The 26,279-nt window shown below is 41.5% G+C and overlaps 1 protein-coding gene across 3 annotated transcripts in view; it reads left to right on the top strand.

The window, feature by feature from the left end:
* The window catches only part of LOC121279035 (septin-7), a 152,723-nt gene that overhangs the window by 51,755 nt on the left and 74,689 nt on the right, over positions 1–26,279 (top strand). For all 3 annotated transcript variants that reach the window (XM_041189801.1, XM_041189802.1, XM_041189803.1), the window contains one exon: positions 15,081–15,187. In XM_041189801.1, coding sequence (XP_041045735.1) covers positions 15,081–15,187 — 107 coding nt within the window. The remainder of the gene's footprint in view (positions 1–15,080; positions 15,188–26,279) is intronic.

Here is a 26,279-nt window from a genome sequence, read left to right on the forward strand (position 1 = left end):
GTTGGATAGGATTTAGTCAGCAAAGTGCCACAACTCTACACACATTAAGGAATTTTCAGAGATAAATTTTTGCTCTTGATTTAAAAGGTGTGCTTTAGGCTGGAAGCAGAGTCAATTCCCTCAACACAATAAGGTGACTGAGACAAATTTGAGACTTTTTTGAGGATATAACCAGTAGGGTAGGTGAAGGAACCAGTAGATGTACACCTGGATTTCCAAAAGGCATTTGATAAGGTGCCACACAAGGTTAATAAGCAAGAAAAGGGTGCATGGAATTGGGGGTAATATATTATCATGGATAGAGAATTGGTTAACAGAAAACAGTTGGGCATAAACAGGACTTTTTGAAGTTGACAGGCAGTGACTAGTGGAGTGCTGCAAGGATCAGTGCTGGGACCTCTGTATTTACAGTCTATATTCATGACTTAGATGAAGAGACAGAATCATGTATCTAAGTTTGCTGATGATACCAAGCTAGGTGGGGAAAGTAAGCTGTGGGGAAGACCCAGAGTTTGCAAATAGATATAGACAGGTTAAGTGAGTAGGCAACAAGGTGGCAGATGGATTATAAGTAGGGAAGTGTGAAGTTATTCACTTTAGCTGAAAGAATAAAAAAGCAGAATATTTTTTAAAAAGTGAGAAACTTGTAAGTGTTGATTTTCGGAGAGACTTGGGTGTGTTCAAACAAGGGACGCAGAAGGTTAGCATGCAGGTGCAGCACGCAATCAGGAAAGAAAATGATGTTGACCTTTATTGCAAAGGGATTGGAGTACAGGAATAAAGAAGTCTTGCTACAGTTGTGTGCAGGGTTTTGGTGAGTCTGCATCTGGAGCACTGTGCCGTTTTGGTCTCGGCATTTGAGAAGGAATATACTTGCATTGGAGGCAGTACAGTGAAGGTTCACCAGATAGGACAACCCCCTCATCTCAGGGACCAATGATAGGCCAAGTAAATTGGGCCTATATTCTCTGGAGTTTAGAAAAATGAGAGGCGATCTCATTGAAACCTACAAAATTCTGAAGGGGTTTGATTGGGTAATCGCTAAGCGTCTATCCTATCAGCGGAAACAAAAAAAAACACGGGCACAGTCTCAGGATAAAGGGCCATTCATTTAGGACGGATGTTTAAAAATAAGGCGGGGTTCTCATTTAAAACAGATTAGGTAAATTTTCTTCACTTAGAGGGTCGTGCACCTTTGGAACTCTTTCCCTGAAAAGGCGGTGGAAGTAGTCTTTGAATATTTTTAAGGCAGAAGTGGATAGATTCTTGGTAACCAAAGGCGGTGATAGGTTATCAGCAGTAGATGGGATGCAGATTTCGGGTTATTATCAGATCAACCAAGATCTTATTAAATGGCAGAGCAGGCTTGAGGAACTGAATTGCCTACTCCTTGATCGTATGTGAAATTTCTTCACTCAAAGGGTTGTGAATCTTTGGAATTCTTTACCCCAGGGGATTGTGGATGCTCCCATCGTTGAATACGTTTAAGGCGAGGACAGGCAGATTTTTGGTGTCTTAGAGAATCGAGGGATATGGGGAGCAGATGGGAAAATGGAGTTAAGCCCATATCAACCATGATCATACTGAATGGCAGAGCAGGCTCGATGAGGCTTACTCCCCCTGTTTCTTGTGTTCTTTCAGTGTATTTCTCCTCAAAATGGCACAACTGCATTTTGCATTATACTTTCATAGATCACAGCAATTAAGGTATCTCCCTGTTTGAAGAAACAGTTATTTTCATGTGCAAAAACTGATGAGATCTTAAACAGCAAATACATATGCAACGAAAGACAGAATTCCTTTAAGTGATTCCTCTTTCCCTCCCCCAAACAAATTGGTTGTGCTGAACGATGTGCCGAAATGCAGCTTGGAATTCATGCTATCATACTATTGATGGTGCTTTTACTTGTGAGCAAAGCCCGAGTTTCTTGCACTGGATTTCAACTGCTTCAGTCTTTATCAATAATGAAATAGATATTACCCTCCCAGCTAGGACTTGGGTTATTTGTCACTTGCAGGAATGTGTAGCTATATAGGGGCCTCTAACAGTGGGCTTTATGGGTCCAAGAGATGAGCAGTAAAACTAATCCTCCATTTCACAAGCACATGGGAGATTCTGTGGGGTGACACTGAACCACCTTTTGTACCCTGTCAGTTGATGCAGAAAAGTTAGTGTCGGGGTTTATAGAAGAAGTTCATCTTAACCAATTTCCCCAAAAAAAAAGGTTTTCTCTCCTGCACTGGGTCCTGAGATCTTGAACAAAAGAAAGAACACCTTTGGAATCTGGTCATGCCAAAGCACCTAACACAGCTGGGCTTTTTTTTCTGTTGTATAGTCACTAACGTAATACAGTATAGTGTAATGCAACAGCCAGTTTTCACACGGCAAGGTTTCACATTCATAAGATAAATGACCAATTAAACTGTTTTTGAGTAGTTTGAGGGATAAATATTGGCCAGGAGTGCAAGTAGAACTCTCCTCTTGAAATAATGCCATGGGATCTTTTAGACCTGCATGAATAATTTAACTTTTCTGAACAATGTCACCTTCTCAGCATTGCATTCAATTGTCCGTTGATAATTATTTGTGCTTTAGGCTCTAACTTAGATGAGGGCTATTGCTGTGGGTGGAGAGGTTTCAGGCAGAGGATTGGTACATGAATATAAAGGATTGAGGAGAAATGTGAGTACTATACTTGTGCACTTGCTTACCCGCTTTTAGGCTACCCATGTGATGAACACCCTGATTTAGATGTGTATTTGGGTGCAGATACACAGGAATTTCTAGATTTCTATACGCAATGTTGTGTCCACTTTGTGTGGAGTTTGTCCAAAACGTGTTTAAAAAAAAAAGCTGCTGACATTCCAGTGGTGGAAGGATGGGATAATATTGTGAGAACAAAGATCAAACTGTTTATGTAAACTAACTTTATATTGTGTGGTTATATATAATGGCATAGCTTACAATTTGATCTGTGTGGAATAATATTGACATTGCTGGAATGAGAGCTGACACTATTTCTTAAAGTTAGAAATCCACTCTATCAATTAGTTGGTTACTTGATAGAAACGCTTCAATAATCTTTTGGTTTATTCTGTAAACACTGGGATTGATCTGATTGTAAGTATTTTTTTCACTCATTCGTAGCTTGCTTGTTCAGGTTCACCTGTAACAGTGGATGAAAATCCAATCTGCTTTGGTAATCTGTTCCAGTATTGACTCCAAACCTCCTCCTGGACAGAACTCATGGTTAGACACTGAAAAAAAAATTGAAAGAATTTTTGGAATGCATCAGGCAGCAGTGCTGTAACAGTGGTATTTGGAACCTTTTTGCCTTTTGTATGCCTTTTTAAAAAATAAAAATTGTTTTAAAGATACCTCTTTAAATTTGATGTTGTTTTGCCCTGGATTGTCTTCAGTACAGTTTTTAGTGTGTAATTTTCACATTACTGCTTTTACTCCTGGAGTATATCTACAACACAAATACTGCACACTCGAGCAGCAATACTAAATCTTAGTTTTCTGTTCTATGTTGTCTGTGGAAGTGACCCTAGTGGTGATCAGGAAATCTTGACAGTTTTGGCTGATTTTTGGAAACATCATAACCTGCAAATGTGAAAATAGACAACTCCCAAATGGTGTACTCCAGCCAAACTTTCAGGAATTGTGTAATTGTTTCATTTCCTCTGCTCTCCACCTTGCTAGGAAAACTATTAAAACATTAGAAGTTTAATCTATAACAATACCTTGTTTCAGGCAGCAGTTCATCAGCCTACCAAATCTTTATCTCCTTTCTAGTAGATATTTCTGTGAAATCTAATGATTTATTTTCTGATGCCAGAAACTTATCTAGTTTTTAAAGCGCTATAAAATTTCCTGTTCCATCACCTGCATTTTGTATTTAATTTTTGTAACTTGAATCTTATCCTGCTGGCTCTAGCATTCTCTATATATTCACACTACATAGTTCCAGCGCTCTTAATCTCTCCATTTTGTAGGTCCTCCTTTAGCTTCCTTTGGTAAAAGTTCCAGGACACACAATTGCTTTTCAGAGCTTAATCTTAAAAAAAAATTTGTGAAAGCTAAGTACTGTGGATGTTGGAAATCCAAAATAAAAACAGAAAATGCTGGAAAGAGATCAGATAGCATTTGTGGAGACAGAAACAGAATTAATGTGATTTTTATCAGAACTTGTGTATTTATGTTCTTGTTAACTTTGATTCATAAATCATCCAAATAATTAAGGGTGAAGGATGTTATTTTACAATGGGGGTGTTGCTGACAAGGCCCATCCCTAGTTGATAGCTGTCATGAAGTGGAGGACAGGAGTTTCGAATAGTACAACTGTTAATGTTGCACATCAGACTTTTTCAACACTTTGTGCGAATGGCTTGATTTCTATAAGTGACCATCTAATGAATTGAGCCCTGTAGCTGTGGCATTGACTTAAAACAGCACCAGCTAACCATGGCAAACTGTTGGAGATGTGAAAGATGCCTACTTGCGATTATGAATGTGTTCACACTGGGCTACTTTGGGCATGCTGCACTACTGTCCAGAATCAACAAAAACAGGCAAAATGCTACATATCTGTCCCAAACTTAAATATGCGCTCGAGGAACACTGCTGCTTTTGATAACTGAGCATTAGGGGATTCTTGGATTGTAAAAATAGCTTCACCCTTAAAAATACAAGCAATTTGTTTGAAGATGGCTGTCACCCAACTCTGACCACACTGGGCATCAAAGCAACAGTGACGTCTTGTGCTGTAAGAGTAATGCCAAACTTCCAGTCCACATGTTTGGGAACAATTGACTGGCTCCAGAAGTTAATTCATGCTGTTAAGTATCTTGCCTACTAACAGAGCACCAGTTGTGAACCACATTCCTTCCTGGGGCACTGATTACTAAATTAGTATTTGTATTAAAAGTTGACCTTAAAGTTGCATAATCCTTCAAATATTTTTGGGCCCATGACAAAGAACTTATTTGTATAGTACCCTTTACAACCTGAACATTCCAAAGCACTTTGCAACCAATGGAGAACTTTTTGAAGTATAATCACTGAAGGAAAACGTGCAGCCAATTTGTCCTCAGCAAACTTTTGCAACCAGCAATAAGATAAATGAAAGCAAAAAACTGTGGATGCTGGAAATCTGAAACAAAAATAAAAATAGCTGGAAAAACTCAGCAGGTCTGACAGCATCTGCGGAGAGGAACACAGTTAATGTTTCAAGTCCGTATGATTCTTTACCAGAAGACAAATGAGAGAATCTGAAGTTGAGGGATGAATATTGCTTCAGGACACCAGGAGAGTTCTCCCTGTTCTAGGATTAGTGCCATGGGATTTCTTTTGCATCCACCCAAGAGGGCGTTTGGGACCTCCAATTTGAAGTCTCAACTAGTTGTAGAATAATTCATTTCACAGGGGCGTTTTTGTTTAAAAAGTATTGTATCTATAAGCGTACTATCACAAATCGCATCAGTTCATCAAAGAGCCAGATTTGACGAGGATTTACCATGTTTGTTTCCACCTTGTTTTATCAATGACTGTGATGTTCCTTTTTTTTTTCGATCTTTGAGCAAACACTCCATGAACTCCAACTTGTGCAAAATCCAGCTGTGCGTAACTTGCTTGATCCTTGTACCGCACCTCTGTTACCCTGAGTAGAACCTTTGCTGACCTCGTTCCTGCTCAAAGGAACAACCCTCAACAACTAAACCTCTCAAGTAAATGGGAAGGCACCTTGCAGCTGTCAGTGATACACTAATTTCAAAAATAAGCTCCAGAAAGAAAACTATCAAAGCAGCTCTGTTAATTTGAGTAGGGTAAAGGGTCTGAGGTTTATGTTCCAATTATTCAGTCAATAATTGGAATGACTGCATTCAACAGGCGAGTGCAGTCATGAGTAAGTTTCTTCGCTCCTTGGAAGCTGGCAAGGCATGGGGTATGTGAATTAGCACCAGACTGAGCAGAGTAGAGCTGGTGAGATGCCCCTGATCAAACCTGAGGCTACAAGTGGATATTATGTTGGTTTAATAAAATTGTGGATCGCCTGATAGAAACTTTCTTTTTTAAAAATTGTGCCATGCATGACTTTGGGTATTATATTGAAGTAATTACATTATCACCAAGCTTCTGCAATTTAGCATTGCAACACGATGATTAATGTCAACATTTTTATTGTTTTCTCCCTTGCCTTCAAGGAAACGAAGAACATTATACTATACCTGCACTATTACAGTATTTATAAGTAAGCAAAATGAGGATTTGAGCTCTGATCCTGCCCCCCCCCCAATTAAAATGCAGCACTAAAGATAGCAGATACTGATTGTTTCAACTTCGACATTGATTCCTTGAAGTTATACATAAATGGGAAACCTTAAACAACTTCAATCTCCTAAAATCCCTGTGAAACACTCAAATTTATCAATGCCCAGATCTTCCTGAATATTGAGGTCTCTTGTGAAATGCTTAGGTGAAAAATTCAGATCGTTTGATAGTGTGATTGGCCCTGATTGTAAAACTCGGGGTAGAATTTGTATATTCTACAATGGTGAAGCTAATTTTTGTGTTACAAACCAGTTTGTAATGATCGGCTCTTCAATAATGTACTTTTGAAATAGTCACTGGTAGAATGTAGGAAATGCAACAATTAATTTCTGGACAGCAAGACCTGATAAACGGCAATTAAAACAGGAATAGCCCATTCGGCCCCTCAAGCCTGTACCGCCATTCAATGAGATCGTGGCGGATCATCGTGTATTTTGACTCCGCATTCCCATCTAACCCCGATAAACTTAGATTCTTGTTAGGCAAGGGAACCAATCTACCTCTGCCTTAAAAATATTCAATGGCCCTGCCTCCACCACCTTCTGAGGCAGAGTGTTCCAAAGCCTCTCAGCCCTCAGAAAACAATTCTCATCTCTGTCTTAAAAGGGTGACCCCTAATTTTAAAACAGTGCCCCCCTAGTTCTGGACTCACCCACTAGGGGAAACATCCTTTCAACATCCACCTTGTCAAAGCTATTCAGGATCTCATATACTTCAATCAAATCACCCTTCACTCTTCTAAACTCCAGTGGGCACAAGCCCAATCTGTCCAACCTTTCCTTATAAGACAACCCATTCATTCCAGGTATCAATCTAGTAACCCTCCTCTGAACCACCTCCAATGCATTTACATCCTTCCTTAAATAAGGAGACCAAAACTGCGCACGAGGTGTGGCCTCACCAATACCCTGTTTAACTGAAGCACAACATCCTTACTTTTATGTTCAATCCCTCTTGTAATAAAGGATAGCATTTCATTAGCTCCCTTAATTACTTGCTGTGCCTGCATACTAACTTTTTGCCACATGTACCAGAACACCTAGATCCCTCAGAATTCTCTGCACCTCAGAATTATGCAGCCGTTCTCCATTTAAGTAATACTTTTCTGTTCTTCCTGCCAAAGTGAACAACTTCACATTTTCCCCACATTAAACTCCATTTGCCAGATTTTTGCCCACTCACTCAACCTGTCTATATCCATCTGCAACTTCCTCATGCCCTCTGCACAACTTACTTTCCTACCTATCTTTGTGTCATCTGAATAGAGGGGTTATATTTGCTACTTTGCAATCTGATGGAACCTTCCCAGAATCTAGCGAATTTTGGAAAATTAACACCAGTGCATCAACTATCTCATCAGCCACCTCTTTTAAGACCCTAGGATGTAGTTCAGCGGGACCTGGAGACTTGCCAACCTGCAGCTCCATTCCATCAATTTGTTCAGTACTGTTTCCCTAGTGATTTCTCCTGATTAACTTTCTAGTTATTCTCTACTGTTCTTTATATTCTGTCCAATCATCTGTCCTGCCACTCGTCTTTGTGTGCTTTTTCCTTATTTTTGATGCTTTCCTTAACATCTTTAGTTAGCCACGGAAGGTTGGTGCTCCCCTTTGAATTTTTCTTTTATAGTAAGAATGTACTTATTCTGAATACTCCCCCTTAACTGTCTGCCACTGCTTCTCTATTGATCTTTCTTCTAGCCTAGTTTCCCAGTTCACTTCAGCTAGCTCAGCTTTCATCCCCATATAGTTGCCCTTATTTAAGTTTAAGATACTAGTCTTAGACGCACCCTTCTCCCTTTCAAACTGGATGTAAAATTCAATCACGTTGTGGTCGCTACTACCTAGGAGTGCCTTTACCCTGAGGTCATTAATTAATCCTGTCACGTTACACAATGCTCAGTCTAATATAACCTGCTCTCTGGTTGGTTTCAGAACATGCTGCTCTAAGAAACTATCTCGAAAGCATTCTAAGAACTCCTCATCCAGGCTACAGCTGCCAACCTGATTTTTCCAATTTGTGTAGATTAAAATCACCCCTGATTATTGCCATCCCTTTATCACAAGCACACAATATTTTCTCTTGAATACTTTGTCCTATGCTGGCTACTGATAGGGGACCTGCGGACCACTCCCGTTAATGACTTTTCCTCCCTTCTCTTCCTCATCTCCACCCAAACCAATTCTACATCCTCATCTCCTGAACCAAGGTCACATCTAACTATTGCACCAATGCCCTCTTTGATTAACAGTGCTACCCCAACTTTACCCAGCTTTCTATTCTCCTTGAATGTCATGTACCCTTCAATATTAAGGACCCAACCTTGGTCATGCAGCAGCCAAATCTCTGTAATTGATATATTTATTTATTTCAGTGTGGGCCATCAATTCATTTACTTTGTTATGAATGCCACATACAATCAGATAGAAAGCCTTCAGTTCAGGATAATTTGACACAACGTCATTTTTCTTCAAGGGATCTTTTATACCCACCACAGAGGACCGATTTATGCCAAGCGACAACATCTCAGTCAGTACAGCACTCCCTTATCACTGCACTGGAGCATTGGCCTAGATTATATACTCAAGACTGGAGTGGGGCTTGAACCCACAACTACTGCCTTGGAGGTGATGGTCTTAGCACTGAACCACAGCTGACACCTAATTTGTAGACTTGTGTTACAAAGCACTCTCTCTGCTGTAGATGTCATTTAAACATTGGCTTTGTTTCTTAACCTTAAATGCCATTGTTTAGGGTGATTGAGCCTTAGAGCAAGCCTAGATATCATATACGCAGCGAAGACTATTTCAGAAGTTAGGACATGTCCTTCCAAGTGTCAAAATTTGTGTTTTCTTGCACTGAGGAGATTTAAAAAAACATTAGCTCTGTGGTACTATGAAACATTAAAATTACATGGTCTGTACAGGATATTTGGCCCAGTTAGTATGTGCTAGGCTTCCTTGCATTCTATCTACCTCAGCTCAACCTTTCTACCTTTATTTTTGCTTTTCCCATCTTCAGCTTTGAACAAGCTGTGTATGTCTCATTTATGTGTGACATCATTCAGGTAGTCAACTTGCTAAACATTCGATAGTTAATCTTGAGCTGCTCAGTGGGAGGTGTGAAAGAGTGACCTGACATGGGGAAGTGATGGCATAGTGGTAATGCCCTGGGGGACATGGGTTCAAATCCCACCACAGCAGCTGGTGGAATTTAAATTCAAATAATTGAGTTGGTCAATTAAAAATCTGGAGTTGAAAGCGAGTCTCAGTAATGGTGCTATGAAACTATCATTGATTGTCATGAAAACCCATGTGATTCACTAATGCCCTTGAGGAAAGGAAATGTGCCAGCCTTACCTGGCCCCACCTGACAGTCATCAACGAAACATAACTTACAGCCTATGTCCCAGAAGAGGAAGCCTTGTCCTCTCACTGGAGAGCACCCTCCATCATGTTGTGTCACACTACCACTATGCTAAATGGGATAGATTTCGTTCAGATCTAGCAGCTCAAAACTGGGCATCCATAAGGTGCTGTGGGCCATCAGCATCTGAGTTGTATTCAACCACAATTTGTAACCTTATGGCCTGAAGTATCCTCTTCCATTACCATCAAGCCAAAGGATCACCCCTGGTCCTTTCAGTGCCAAGTGGATGATCCATTCTGACCTCCTGAGGTCACCAGCATCACAGAATTCACTAATTCAATTTACTCAATGTGACATCAAGAAAGGGCTGAAGGCAACCAATACTGCATAGGGTGTGGTCCCTGACAACATCCTGACACTAGTACTGAAGATGTGTTACAGAACTAGCTGTGCTCCTAACTAAGCTGTTCCAGTACAGCTACAACACTGGCATGGACCTGATAATCTGGAAGATTACCCAGATGTGTCCTGTCCACAAAATGCAGGACAAATCCAACCCAGCCAGTTACCACCCCATCCGCCTATTCTCCATAGTCAGAAACTGATGATAGGTGTCGCTGACAATGTTATCAAGTGGCACTTAGAGGGCATTAACCTGGTTTTGGTCTAAGCATAGACAAAAGAGCTGAACTCGGTGACAGTGACTGTCCTTGACATCAAAGCAGCATTTGATCGAGTGTGGCATCAAGGAGCCCAGGCAAAATTGAAGTCAGTGGGTATCGGTTTTGGGGATCTCTCCACTGGTTGCAGTCATACTTAGCACAAAGGAAGTTGGTTGTGATTGTTGGAAGTCAATCATCTCAGTCCTGGAACATCACTGCAGGAGTTCCTCAGGGTAGTGTTTTAGGTCCAACCATCTTCAACTGCTTCATCATAAAGTCATAAGTGTGCTGCTAATTGCAGAATGTTCAAATCGCAGCTCCTCAGACACTGAAGCAGTCCATGCCAATATACAGCGAGACCGAGACTACATTCCAGCTTAGATTGTTAAGTGGACATTTATGCCGCACAAATGCCAGGCAATGACTACTTCCAACAAGAGAGAAATAACCATCTCCTCCTGATATTCAGTGACATTACCATTACATCCCGGGGGTTACCATTGCCCAGGAACTGAACTGGACTAACCATATAAATACTGTGCTACAAGTGCAGGTCAGAAGCTGGGAATTCTGCAGCAAGTAACTCACCTGACTCCCCAAAGTCTGTCCACCTTCTACAAGGTGCAAGTCAGCAGTCTGATGGAATATTCTCCACTTGCCTGGATGAATGCAGCTCCAACAACACTCGAGGAGCTTGATACTAACCAGGATTGCAGGGTGCTTGATTGATGCCCCATCCATCACCTTAACATTCACTCCCTCCACCACCGACGCACAGTAGCAGCAGTGTGTACCATCTACAATATACACTGCAGGAACTCGCCAAGGCTCCTTAAACATACCTTCCAAACCCACTGCCTCTGCCACCTAAAAGGCAAGGGCAGCCTATGTGTGGGAACACCACCACGTGCAAGTATTCCTCCAAGCCACACGCCATCTGGTCTTGAACTATATTGCAGTTTCTTCACTGTCGTTGGGTCAAAATTCTGCAACTCCCTAACAGCACTGTGGGTGTACCTACACCACGTGGACTGCAGCAGTTTAACAAGGCAGCTCAGCACTAGGGACTCTACCACTGGACCACAAGACTGCTATGATGTGCCAGGCGGATCGAATCCACAAGGGAAACTTGGCCACGCTTTCACAGCGGTTTTGCAATTTGTATTTGAGATGTGTGCACTGAATTCAGAAGTAATGAGTCCACCAAAACCTTTAGAGATTTTTTAAAAATTAAAATATTTATTAACAAAATAAAAGATTTCAAGCAAATACATAAGGCTACAATTACTTAATACTACAAATCCTAAAACCCCTAATTAACCTGACTCCCAGTTATACACCCCCTTTAAGGCAACAGTCCAAAATAGAATTTAGATTTTAAATAAACAAGTTAACACAGTACCTACTTGACAGTGGAATTCCAAATGGCTTCTCCCTAACTTTAGTTACTGGACACAACAGACTTGTATACAAATGGCTGGAAGCTTCTTCAGGGCTATTTCACACATTCCTATTAGATCTTACATGGCTCCAACTTAGCTTTTCACTCATTCTCCTTTATATATATTACTCCGTTTAATATGCAAATTCCATTGTTCCATATGTCTTTGGAACTGTAACTTTCCAATAATATAACTTTCATGTTGTCAATATTATCAGTAACCTTTGGGAAAAATAAACACAACGCTTACCTTTGCTTATCTGGCTAGTTGTAAACTGACCTTTGAAATCCAAACAATCCCTTCACTGATCTAAAAATGCAAATTCCTTTCACACCTTACATGCTAAGACAGCATCCATGTTTACTCATTAACATTTCAAGTACATTTCTATACCTAGCTTCTTTTGATAATTTCAAGCTTGCAGTCTACCTGACTCCAAATGTAATTAAATCTCACAGAACCATCTACACTCACCAATAAACCTACTTTACAACAAACCAGAAAAATATTATAAAAATTATTATACGTTCATAGCAAAGACCTCCTGATGGGATCTTTTTATAGAAACATAGAAAATAGGAGTAGGTGTCGGTCATTTCACCCCTCGAGCCTGCTCCGCCATTCAGTTTGATCATGGCTGACCCTCTATCTTAATGCCTTGCTCTCACTCTCGATGCTCCTTGATGCCTTTAGGGTCCAGAAATCAATCTATTTCCTCCTTAAATATATTCAGCGACTTGGCCTCCACGGCCTCCGGGGTAGAGAATTCCATAGGGTCACCACCCTCCGAGTGAAGAAGTTTCTCCTCATCCAAATGGCCTGTCCCGTATCCTGAGACTGTGACTCCTTGCTCGAGACCCCCCCCGCCCCCTCCCACCAGCCAGAGGAAACATCATCCCTGTGTCCAGCCCTATTAGAATTTTATATGTTTCAAAGATATCCACCCCCTCCCACCACCACCACCCAGTGGATACAAGCCTAGTCAGCCCAATCTCTCCTCATACAACAATCCTGCCTCCCAGGCTGGTGAACCTTTGCTGCATTCACTCAGAATCACAGAAATGTTACTGTGTAGGAGGCCATTCAGCCCATCATGTCTGCACCGGCGCTCTTGATAATTTTAATTTGGTGCCAATCTCCTGCCATTACCCCGTAACCCTGCACATTGTTTCTATCTAGATAATCGTCCAGTGCTCTCTTGAATGCCTCAGTTGAACTTGCCTCCGCTACACTTCCAGGCAGTGCATTCCAAACCCTAACTACTTGTTGTGTGAAAAAGCTTTTCTCACCTCGCATTTGCTTCTTTTGCAGAACACTTTAAAACTGTGCCCTCCAATGGTTTTCGATCTGTTTACGAGCAAGAACAATTTCTCCCTATCTTCTCTCTCCCGGCCCCTCATTATTTTGAAAACTTCTAACAAGTCTCCTCTCAGCCTTCTCTCCAAGGAAAACAGTCCCAACTTCTCCACTCTTTCCTCATAACTGAAGTGTCTCATCCCTGGAATCATTCTCGTAAACCATTTCTGCAGAATGTGTTCACATTCTTCCTATCGCCTGGCGCCCCAGAACTGTACACTCCAGCTGAGGTCTAACCAGTGTCTTACATAATCTCCCTGCTCTTGTACTCTATACCCCTACTAATGAAGCCAAAAATGCTGTATGCTTTAGAAAAAGCTCTCCCTACCTGTCCTGCCACTTTAAATGACTTTTGTACATATGCATCCAAGTCTCTCTGCTCCTGCACATTCTTTAGAATAGTGTCCTTTATTTTATACTGTCTCTCCATATTCTTTGTACCAAAGTGTATCGCCTCACGTTTCTCCACATTGAACTTCATCTGCCACCTATCTGCCCACTCCACCAACGTGTCAATGTTCTTTTGAAGTTCTATGGCAGGTATATCCTTTCTTAGGTAAGGAGACCAAAATGGCGCACACCACTCCAGGTGTGGTCTCACCAACGCCCTGTACAGCTGCAGTAAGACATCCTTGCTCTTGTACTCAGTCCTCTCGCAACGAAGGCCAACATACCATTTGCCACCTGCATGTTTGCTTTCAGTGATGTCCAAGGACACTCTCATCTACCTAATTGCAAATGCTCCGTGCATTCAGATAGTGTCTTTAGACTTGCCTTTTTAACATTTTGACACATTTTTTTTGTACTTTGCCCTATTTGCTGCTAGCCCTTGTTTGCTCTGCCTTCCACTCCTGCTTTATACTTTTGTCTTTCATTCCTATTTTTGTTTCCCCCTCGTGTCTCCCTGTTCAGGTTCCCATCCACCTGCCACTCCAGTTTAAACCTTCCCCCAGAGTACTAGCAAATACCCCTACGAGGATATTGGTCACAGTCCTGCTGGGGTGCAACCGGTCCAGCTTGTACAGGTCCCATCTTCCTCAGAATCGGCCCCAATGCCTCAGGAATCCAAATCCCTCCCCCCTACACCATTTCTGCAGCCACGCATTCATCTGGTCTATTCTCCAATTCCTGATCTCACTAGACGTGGCACTGGGACTAATCCTGAGACATAAATTAAAACATTGGGGCTTTGGCAGAAGTCATATAGTTGGCTGAGCTTTCTTGTTTGCCAGGAATTTTGATCTTCACGTTAGGCAGATATTTAGGATATTGGACTATTTCTTACTGAATGTTGCCTCTGTCTTCCCAGCTCTGTTCCTAGTCTCCTGAATCAACAACAATTTGCATTGTTAAAGGCATCCCAAAGCACTTCACAGATTGAGTAAATTCAAGAGGGCATTGCATAGAAATAATTGGTTAAGTGGAGTTGAGTGGCAGAGCCAGAAACATGGTGGGAAAGATGAGTTTTGTTAGGCTTTTGAAAGGTAAGGCCCATTGCGAAGTAATGGCACTTCCCTTTCAGCCATTTGCCCCAGTGGCATAGAGATTAGGGCGGCGAATGAGTGATAATCAGTGTCATGAGATCTGAGAAGGCTTTAAACCACAACCTAGTTCAAACGATTGATTTGCTTTTAATCTATGTTTGGAGGATTTATGTTTTCAAACTGACTAGGAATTTTAATCCATTTGAAAAGTAAAGGATAGCTTTTGTTGTTCTGCTAATTATTTTGGAACAATCAGTTAAATTTTGACCATGTATTCTTTGAATGTAAACCTGGCAAAATGTAACCAGCAGCTCTAATTGAGCTCCTTTTAAGGATTAAGGGGTATGAGGATCAAGAGCCTTTAGGCAATGCAAGTAATTTGTAAACATGAGTTATCTGATACTAAACCTTTTTGAAACTGTTTCTGTTGCAGGTGAATCAGGATTAGGAAAGTCGACGCTCATCAACTCTTTGTTTCTGACAGACTTGTATTCAGCAGACTACCCAGGCCCTTCACATAGGATCAAAAAAACAGTCATGGTATGTCCTCAGCCTGCAAACTACGTGTTTGCCTGTTCATCTTCACAATTTAAAACATGTTTCAAGTAATCTTGGGTTGAAACACTTTTAGCTTTCAATTTTATTTGCAGTGACAGACAAATCTAATTTTCAGAAGGGAAGGATGGAGCATCCATCACTGTTTCAGCTTGATGGCTGGCTGCCTTTTTTGTAAACTTCAGTTTATCAGCAATTGAAGAAGCCACACAAAATCTGCAGATTAGATGACAAGCTACACCATTACAGAATTTTGGTGTTGAAAACATAAGTTTTAAAGTGCTATCTGATTATCCATTAAGGAATTATCGCTGAAGTGTTAGTATATTGTAATGCATGGTGATTAAGTGGTCAGACATCTGTTTTATATTTACTTAGGTTGTGAAGTTTATTAAACTGTTGGGCTGCTCTGACAAAATCCATTTCTGAAATTGATGCAAGACAATTCTAAATTTATCTAAATCCCATTAGGCTTTGATGTGTTAAAGACAAAATGAATGACAGGACTAGATAGTATGCTGAAGCAAAGCAGAAAATGCTGGAAATCCTCGTCAGACTGCATCCGTGGAGAGAAAGACAGATAACGTTTCAGGTCGATGACCTTTTCAGCAGGACTGGAGATGTAACTTTGTCAGCAAATACCAGGCCAGGGAAAAGGTGCAGGGAGTGGAGGTAGAGAACAAAGAGAGAGAACTGTGATCAAGTGGAGGTTAGAAGTGATTTAAATACAATGGTGTCTGTTATTTGTAAGCACATAGCCAGATGTGACTTTTATTTCAAGATTTCCAGCATCCACAGTATTTTGCTTTTGTACTCGTGTTGAAATTCCTTGCTATAGTGTAAACTTTTACCTGATTTTCTTGTTGTCCAAAACATTTCCAATGTTGTCAAAATACATGCCACTGCAGCAGTAAAGCAAGATTTCATTGTCCATCTTCCCTATTTGTTTGCCAGTGTTTCCATGGGACAAAGCTTCATGCCAGACGTTGCCTCATTCTACAGACTGCTAACACCAGTATTCTGTCTGGCATAAATCGATCTCAGCCTAGAAAAGATTAATTTTATTTGTATTGTAATTGTTTATTCAAATGCCTGTGGTATAACTGGTGGGCAGTGGAGGTTTCACTTGAGTTTAAAAATAAAATCTTTACTATAAATTGTAGGCTCAACGGATGTGGTTGTTTTAAATAAAACCTTTGAAACCTATACACCCTTTAACCAGGAACATTTACATTTGACTTGGCAATTTTGTTTCTTGGCAAGATGGTAATTTTTTTTTTAAACATGCCAAATGCATAACAGCCTTATAGATTATCTCCAATTTAGGAAAGCACTTTCATCCTAATTTCATTTTGCCTGTAGTTTTTGCACTGCAAGTGTTTGCCCTTTGTGTAGTCTTGACTTTGAAAAGAAGAGGACTTTAAAACTTTAAACTGCAGTGGGAATTGTCTACAAGCCTCCTGGATAGCAGCAATTAGTGGCAGAATTAATTAATTTAATAGAGGCTGGTTGCAAAAGTTTTAATGGGAGTCTTGAATTTTTATGCAGATTAGGAAGAGCAGAGTAGCTCAAGTCACGTAGTGAATTTCTTGAGTGCGTTCAAGATATTGTTTCAGAGAACTATATTTCAGAACCAACAAGAGGGCATACTAGATTTAGTAACGAGCATTTAGCCAGACTTAGTTAAAAATCCAACACTAAGGGAGCATGGACCAAGCAAGAGTCATTTGATCAAGCCCAATACTGAGTTTGAAAAGGAGAAACTTTAGACTTACTCGTCGGCATCCTTCCATCTGCGTATGATGATGGTCTTAAAGCAAATCAAATCTGTTGGGGTTGGGATGCCTTCATATGGTGCATTTTTGTTGATAGGTGAACAGACCAATCCAAGAGAAGCAGGTTCTGTCTCAAAAGCTGCATTTGAAGCGGTTATCTAGTGTCGTCGTGGGTTATTTTCCACGTTGCTGTCTGTTGCCAAGCTGCTATAGCCACTGATGGTGATGGTGGCACACATCTGCCCTCAGGTGATGTCGCCGTTTCTTCTATCATCAGCTAGCTAGTGCGAAAATTGTTGTTTGGGGCTTCATGTCACACTTGGAAGCATACTTGAAGCGGAGCTTCAGGTGCCCTACTGGTTGCTTGGCTCTGGCTACCTCACCAAACAAAGTCCTTTGGTATGTGACCATCTTCCATCTACTGACTATGCCCAGTGTAGTAGAAGCAGCCTCTGCTTTGAGTGCCGGACTTTGCCTTTGAGAACACTGCTGCATTCATGGTGTTTTCCTTCCACGAGTTACCCAGGATGTGCCACGAGCAGCCAAGATGAAAATAGTTGAGCTGCTTTCCTTGATAGCTGTAAGTCAACCATGTTTCACAGCTGTGCCCCAAGGTGTTGAGAACACAGGCCTCAAACCAGCATCTTGATCCTGAGAATCAGCTTGATGTTACTCCGTACACATTTTGTGAATCAGCCAAAGTTAGTAGCTGCTTTCTGCATGAGTGTATCGTGTTCTGCTTCGAGACTGATTGTCTATCACCGTGGATCCACGATAGCGAAATTTGCTAACCACTTCCAGAGGGGTGTTATTTAGTGTGATCAGGGGCGGAGATGCAACACCTTGTCCCATAACCATGGTTTTCTTAGTGCTTACAGTCAGGGCGAACAAGCTACTGGCATGGGATGGACAATCCATGAGGACCATCTCCCACTCCTCAGCGTCACTGAGAAAGGCCTTCACTAGGGTCCTGCTTAAAAAATCTCCATCTACTTGCAGACCAAGTATATGCAAAAGCACAGATGTGCAATGGATGTGATCTCCATACACCAGCTACAAGAGAACTTTAGGATGCAGGCAACACCTCTTTATCTTACTTATATAGATCTGACTAAAGTATTCAATGCTGTCAGCAGGGCAGGACTCCTCAAGATTTTGGGGGAAATTGGCCGTTCACCAAAGCTTGGCCTCATCTGTTCCTTTTGTGACAGCATGCATTGTATTTTACAGTTTGACGACTCCACTTCTGACAGTTTGAGTGAAGAATGGAGGGAAACAGGGCTACATCCCTAACCTCTGCTCTGTTTGCTTTCATCAGCTCCATGCTCATGACCATTACCCCTGCAGATATTGAAGGAGTTTACCTGCAGACTAGGTCAGAGAGTATGCTGTACAATCTATCCAGACTGAAAGTGAAGACAGAAATACAGTGCAGCTTGATCAGAGAACTCCTCTATGCTGTTCACGTTTTGCTAATTGCTCACATGGAAACTCAAGCTACCAAGACTCATTAAGTTACTAAGGTTCCAGATTTTGCTTGACTTGAGTCAGAAAGAGACTGACAAAAGAAAATTTGTCAAAATTGTTATTTGGTAAAGATACAGATGAACAGTGGCAAATGTTCAAAAAAAACAATTTGACATATTACAAGACCAATGTATACCACTTAGGGCAAAGAGCTCTAACTAAATGACACAGCCACAGTCACAGCTGATAGAAGACACGAGTAGTAGAACTGAAGGAAGAGTATAAAAAAGCACAGAGCAATCCAGATGATTGAGAGAGGTCTTAAGAACAGCAACAGAAGAAAAAAGGAAATGATATCCTTTTCTCTAGTCTCTTTCACAATCACCGGGTGTTTCAAAAGCACCTTACAGCCAGTTAAGCCCTTTTGAAGCGTAGTGACTGTTGTAATGTGGCAGCCAAGTTGTGCACAGCATGCTCCCACAAACAACAGATAATGACCAGATAATCTCTTTTTAGTGGTGTTGCTTGAGAGATAAATACTGGCCAAGACACTGGGGAGTGACTCCTCCACATCTCTTTGAAATATTGCCATGGGATCTTTTGCAGCTGCCGAAGAGGGGCAGATGGAGCCTCTGTTTAATGTCTCAGCTGAAAGATGGTACCTCTGTGCAGCGCTCCCTCAGTACTGTACTGGAGTGTCGGCCTTGATTTTTGTGCTGAAGTCTTGGAGTGTCATTTGAATCCGGAGACGTGACTCAGAGGTGAGAGAGCTACCAACCAAGCCGTGACTGACACGTCAGATGGAGAAACAGTCTCTGGATCACTGTTCTTTATGGATGCTGGCGTATAGTTTTAGGATTTCAAATGATAATTGCTCATGCATTTGGTTTCTGATGAAGTGAAATATTGTGATGGATAAAGATCCCTCTAAGAATAAACAAAACATCTCTATCTAGGGACAATTGCTGATTTCTGTGGCAGCCAGACTTGGCAGTGCCAGTCTGCAGTACTTAGCACTGAGCTGCCTTCAATCATGTTAACAACAGCCAGCTCAGCTCAAGTTGTCTTGTAAACATTTTCATTCATCAAATGAATATAACTGCTGGCAAAAACAAGGCAAGTTCAGAGTCAGCCATTGTACTGAGTATATAATTGATTAGTTTTTTTCTGCTACAGATACTTTCACGGTACCGGTCTGCATGTGACATGTTATACACAAGGCTCTTAATTACATAGATAATGTTTATGATTCCTTCCACTCTTGATAATTTAAGCAGTTTTCTCTTAATTTGTCAATGCCCTTTTGAAACTTTCTACTCCCATCTGTTACTTGCTGTGCCACCTGACTTAGTGCCATCAACAAACTTGGTTCTCTCTTCCTTCATCTGCATCATGGTGAATAGCAGAGGCTCCACTAAAAATCTCCTGGTCACAACCTGCCAATTGAATTAAATGCCTGTTATCCTTACTTTATCGTCTCCCATCCTCCCCTACCCAAACCAATTTCTAACCAATGTCAGAAGTTTACCAAATTGCTGAGAAAAAGGTCAGTGGAATGACAGATGTGTGACATAAGTGCCCAAAATAAAGCTACATGGTTGGAAGAGGGAGCAAGCCAGAGTTAACTGGAAACATGACTTTTTAACCAAATTTGTTAACCAGTTTTTCTGTTGCACTAGATTGAAAAGATACAGAGCAGCTATATTGCTGATCACTATGAATGAGGAGTAGGGCACCCTGTGACATATAATAGGAAGTTTAAGATCCACCAGTTAAGTGTGCAGTGGGTGAAAGCAAATGGGAGTGCAATATTCTACCTCAAGCCACACAATACAAGAACAGAAGCTGTAAAGTGGAGGCCTTAGCTCCCCAGATAGAATTGACAAGTTCAGTGACTAGGTTTTTTCTGATCTCGCCTTTCTCAGTAATTTTCAGTAGATTGTTTTTGTAGGTTAGTGGTTGATGTCGATGCCCAAGTAGACAGGGTAACATTGTGTCCGATGTTGACCATTTAAGATGACATGGAGTTGATAGAAACATAGAATGGTTACAGTATGGAAGGCGGTCATTTGGCCCATCATGTCCATACTAGCTCTCTACGAGGGCAGCTCATCTAGTGCCACTCCCCCTGCCTGTTAGCAGTAGCCCTGCAAATTTATCCTTCAGATAATGATCCAATTCTCTTTTGAAAGCCACAGTTGAATCTACCTCCACCACATTCTCAGGCAGTGACTTCCAGATCCTAAATACCACTCGCTGCTTAAAAAAAAATGTTTTTCCTCATGTCACTGTTGCTTCTCAATCACCTTAAATCTCTTTTCTCTGCTTCTTGATCCTTCCACACTGGGAACAGTTTCTTCCTATCTATCCTGTCTAGACCCCCCACGAGATTTTGAATACCTCTATCAAATCTCCTCTCAACCTTGTCTTCTCAAGGAAAACAGCCTCAGCTTACATAAAACCGTAAGAAACGGGAACAGGAGTAGACCATTCTGCCCCTCAAGCCTGCTTTGCCATTCGATGAGATCGTGGCTGATCATCTTGTGTTTTGATTTCCAAATTCCCATCTAACCCTGATAACTTTTGATTCTCTTGCTTAACAAAAATCTATCTACCTTTACCTGAAAAAGTATTCAGTGATCCCGCCTCCACCACCTTCTGAGGCAGAGAATTCCAAAGTCGCACAAACCTCAGCGAGTTTCTCTTCTCTGTCCCAAAAGGGTGACCTCTAATTTTAAAACTGTGCCCCCTAGTTATGGATTCACCCACAAGAGGAAACATCCTTTTGGCATCCACCTTGTCAAGGCTATTCTGGATTTTGTATACTTCAATAAAATCACCCCTCACTTTTCTAAACTCCAGTGGAAACAAGCCCAGCCTGTCCAACCTTTCCTCATAAGACAACCCACTCATTCCAGGTATCAACCTGGTAAAACTCCCTTTGAACTGCCTCCAATGCATTTACATCCTTCCTTAAATAAGGAGACCAAACTGTACACAGTGTTCGAGATGCTGTCTCACCAGTGCCTTGTATAACTGAAGCATAGCATCCTTATTTTTACGTTCAAACCACCTCGTAATAAAGGTTAGCATTCCAATCACCGCCTTAATTACTTGCTGTACCTGGATACTAACTTTTTGTGACTCATGTACTAGAAGACCTAGATCCCTCTGCACCTCAGAATTATGCAGCCGTTCTCCATTTAAGTAATACTGTTTTTTTGTTCTTCCTGCCAAAGTGAACAACTTCACAATTTCCCCACATTAAACTCCATTTGCCAGATCTTTGCCCACTCACTCCACCTGTCTATATCCATCTGCAACCTCTTCACGTCCTCTTCACAACTTAGTTTCCTACCTACCTTTGTGTCATCTGCAAATTTAGCTACCATGACTTCACTCCCATCATCTAAGCCATTGACCTAAATCGTTAAAAGTTGAGGCCCCAGCACAGACCACAAGACATAGGAGCAGAAATTAGGCCATTTGGCCCAACAGGTCTGCTCCGCCATTCAATCACAGCTGATAAGTTTCTCAACCCCATTCTCCCGCCTTCTCCCCGTAACCTTTGACCCCCTTATCAATCAAGAACCTATCTATCTCGGTCTTAAATACACTCAATGACCTGGCCTCCACAGCCTTCTGTGGCAATGAATTCCATAGATTCACCACTCTCTGGCTAAAGAAGTTTCTCCTTGTCTCTGTTCTAAAAGGTCTTCCCTATTTTCTGACGCTGTGCCCTCGGATCCTAGTCTCTCCTACTAATGGAAATATTTTCCCCACGTCCACTCTATCCAGGCCTTTCAGTATTCTGTAAGTTTCAATCAGATCCCCCCTCATCCTTCTAAACTCCATCGAGTAGACACCCAGAGTTCTCAAATGTTCCTCATATGTTAAGCTTTTCATTCCTGGGATCATTCTCATGAACCTCCTCTGGACCCTTTCCAGGGCCAGCACATCCTTCCTGAGATACGGGGCCCAAATTACTCATAATATTCTAAATGTGGTCTGACCAGAGCCTTGAAAAGCCTCAGCAGCACATCCCTGCTTTTATATTCTAGTCCTCTCGAAATAAATGCCAACATTGCATTTGCCTTCCTAACTACCGACTCAACCTGCAAGTTAACCTTAAGAGAATCCTGGACTATACTAGGTCTCCCAAGACCCTTTGCACTCCAGATTTCTGAATTCTCTCCCCATTTAGAAAATAGTCTATGCCTCTATTCTTCCTACTAAAGTGCATGACCTCACACTTACCCACATTGTATTCCATCTGCCACTTCTTTGTCCATTCTCCTAACCTGTCTAAATCCTTCTGCAGCCTCCCCGCCTCCTCAATAATACCTGTCCCTCCACCTATCTTTGTATCATCTGCAAACTTAGCCAGGATGCCCTCAGTTCCTTCATCTAGATCATTAATGTATAAAGTGAAAAGTTGTGGTCCCAACACTGACCCCTGCGGAACTCCGCTAGTCACTGGCTGCCATCCTGAGAAGGACCCCCTTATCCCCACTCTCTGCCTCCTGCCAGACAGCCAATCTTCTATCCATGCTAGTACCTTGCCTCTAACACCATGGGCTTTTATCTTACTGAGCAGCCTCCTGTGCGGCACCTTGTCAAAGGCCTTCTGGAAGTCCAATTAGGTAACATCCATTGGCTCTCCTTTGTCTAACCTACTCGTTACCTCCTCAAAGAATTCTAACAGATTTGTCAGGCATGACCTCCCCTTGATGAAACCATGCTGACTTTGCCCGATTTTACCATGCACTTCCAAGTATTCTGAAATCTCATCCTTAATAATGGACTCTAAAATCTTACCAACGACTGAGGTCAGGCTAATCGGCCTGTAATTTCCCGTCTTTTGCCTCACTCCCTTCTTAAACAGGAGGGTTACATTAGCGATTTTCCAGTCCTCTGGGACCCTCCCTGACTCCAGTGATTCCTGAAAGATCACCACTAACGCCTCCACTATCTCTTCAGCTATCTCCTTCAGAACTCTGGGGTGTAATCCATCTGGTCCAAGTGATTTATCCACCTTCAGACCTTTCAGTTTTCCTAGCACCTTCTCCTTGGTAATGGCCACCATACTCACCTCTGCCCCCTGACTCTCTTGAATTTTGGGGATGTTACTCGTGTCTTCCACTGTGAAGACTGACGCAAAGTACCTATTCAGTTCCTCCGCCATTTCTTTGTTCCCCATACTACTTCTCCAGCGTCATTTTCCAGCAGCCCAATGTCCGCTTTTGCCTCTCTCTTACCCATTATGTATCTAAAAAAACTCTTGCAATCTTCTTTTATATTACTGGCTAATTTACCTTCATATTTAATCTTCTCCCTCCTTATTTCTTTTTTAGTTGTCCTCTGTTGGACTTTGTAGGCTTCCCAATCCCCTGGTTTCCCACTGCTCTTTGCCGCATTGTATGCTTAAATGGAGACCCCTGTGGGACTCCGCTCGTCACATCCTGCTAATCAGAAAAAGACCCATTTATGCATACTCTGCTCTCTGCCAGCCAGCCAATTTTCTATCCATGCTAATCTGCTACCCACTAGACTGAGCTTTTATTTCCTGTAATAATCTTTGATGTGGCACCTTATCAAATGCCTTCTGGAAATCCAAGTACAGTATGTCTACAGGCTCCCCTTTATCCATTGCACATGTTACTCCTTCAAAAAACTCCAGTAAATTGGTTAAACGTGATTTTCCTTTCACAAAACTATGCTGACTCTTCCGAATTGCCTTGAGCTCTTCCATGTGACCAGCTATAATCTCCTTAATGATCAATTCTAATAACTTGCCCATGACAGACGTCAAGCTAACTGGCCTATAGTTTTCTGTTTTCTGCCTCCCTCCTTTCTTCAATAGAGGGGTTATATTTGCTACTTTCCAATCTGATGGAACCTTTCCAGAATCTAACAAATTTTGGAAAATTAACACCAGTGCTCAACTACCTCATTAGCCAGCGCTTTTAAGACCCTATGATGTAGTCCAACGGGACCTGGAGACTTACCAACCTGCAGCTCCATTCCATCAATTTGTTCAGTACTGTTTCCCTAGGGGGTTTCAGTTTTACCAAGCTCCTTTCTCCCATTCACCTTCTGATTTGCAGCTATTACTGGAATGTTTTTTGTATCCTCTATAGTGAACACAAGCAAAATATTTGTTCATTTCTTCCGCTATTTCCTTATCTACTATTAACTCCCCACTGTCACTCTCTGGAGCACCAACACTCACTTTATTTACTCTTTTCCTTTTTAAATACCTGTAGAAACTCGTTATCCATTTTTACATTTCCAGCTAGGTTCCCCTCATACTCTTTCTTTCTCCTGATTAACCTTTTACTCATTCTGTGCTGTTCTTTATATTCTGTCCAATCATCTGTCCTGCCACTCACCTTTGCAGAGTTGTGCGCTTTTCCCTTAAGTTTGATGCTTTCCTTAACATCTTTAGTTAGCCACGGATGGTGGGTGCTCCCCTTTGAATTTTCCTTTAAAGTAGGAATGTACTTATTCTGAATACTCTGAAATACCCCCATAAATGTCTGCCACTGCTTCTCTTTTGATCTGTCCTCTAACTTAGTATCCCAGTTCACTTCAGCTAGCTCAGCTTTCATCCCCACATAAGTTGCCCTTATTTAAATTTAAGTTACTAGTCGTCTTCCTTTCAAACTGGATGTGAAATTCAGTCATATTGTGGTTGCTGCTACCTAGGAGTGCCTTTACTCAGAGGTCATTAATTAATCCTGTCACATAACACAATACCAAGTCTAATATAACCTCTCTAAAACATGCTGCTCTAACTAAGAAACTATCTCGAAAGCATTTTTTAAAACTCCTCATCCAGGCTACTATTGCCAATCTGATTTTTCCAGTTTGTGTAGATTAAAATCACCCCTTATTTTGCCATCCCTTTATCACAAGCACACAATATTTTCTCTTGAATACTTTGTTCTACGCTGCGGCTACTGTTAGGGGACCTGCAGACCACTCCCACTAATGACTTTTCCCCCTACTATTCCTCATCTCCACCCAAACCAATTCTACACCCTGATGATCTGAACCAAGGTCATCTCGAACTATTGCACCAATACCCTCTTTGATTAACAGTGCTACCCCTCCACCTAGAATCCTATTTTTGAATGTCATGTACCCTTCAATATTAAGAACCCAATCTTCTTCATCCTGCAGCCATGCCTCCTTAATTGCTATTAGATCATATTTATTTACTTCAATGCGGGCCATCAATTCATTTACTTTATGAATACTACGAGCATTCAGATAGGGAGCCTTCAGTTTTTTCTTTTTGTTACCTTTGTAACATCTAGTTTTGACTGTTGATGTATTCTTAGGTTTTTTCCCTCTGTCTCTTCCTGCCATTCTCTGACCCTCATTTCTCATTTTACTATTTTGCTCTTCTGTCTTGACTCTACACTTTGAACTGCTTCTCCAATTTATCTATGGAACTGAAGCTCCTTACCATTCTTGTGAATCTTTTCTGTGCCCACTGTAATGCCTTCATATTCTTCCTAAAATGTGGAGTCCAGAACTAGACACAGCTGAGGTCGAACCAGTCTTTTATACAAGATTATCATGAGGACTTGGGAGACAAGACAGAGCCATTCAGTTTTGGCAAAGGAGTCAGACAATGTCTACTTTCACCAGTACTATTAATTTTCATAAAGAAAAGGTCATGAGAGACACCAGTTCTGCTCTTCCAGGACATCTTGGGGGCTAATATTGGTAGCCACAACATCTGGAACATATATGCTGATGGCACTGCTCTTTTTTTTAAATTCATTCACGGGATGTGGGCTTCACTGGCTGAGCCAGCATTTATT

This window comes from Carcharodon carcharias, chromosome 6 (assembly GCF_017639515.1).
Source record: "Carcharodon carcharias isolate sCarCar2 chromosome 6, sCarCar2.pri, whole genome shotgun sequence".
Classification (NCBI taxonomy): domain Eukaryota; kingdom Metazoa; phylum Chordata; class Chondrichthyes; order Lamniformes; family Lamnidae; genus Carcharodon; species Carcharodon carcharias.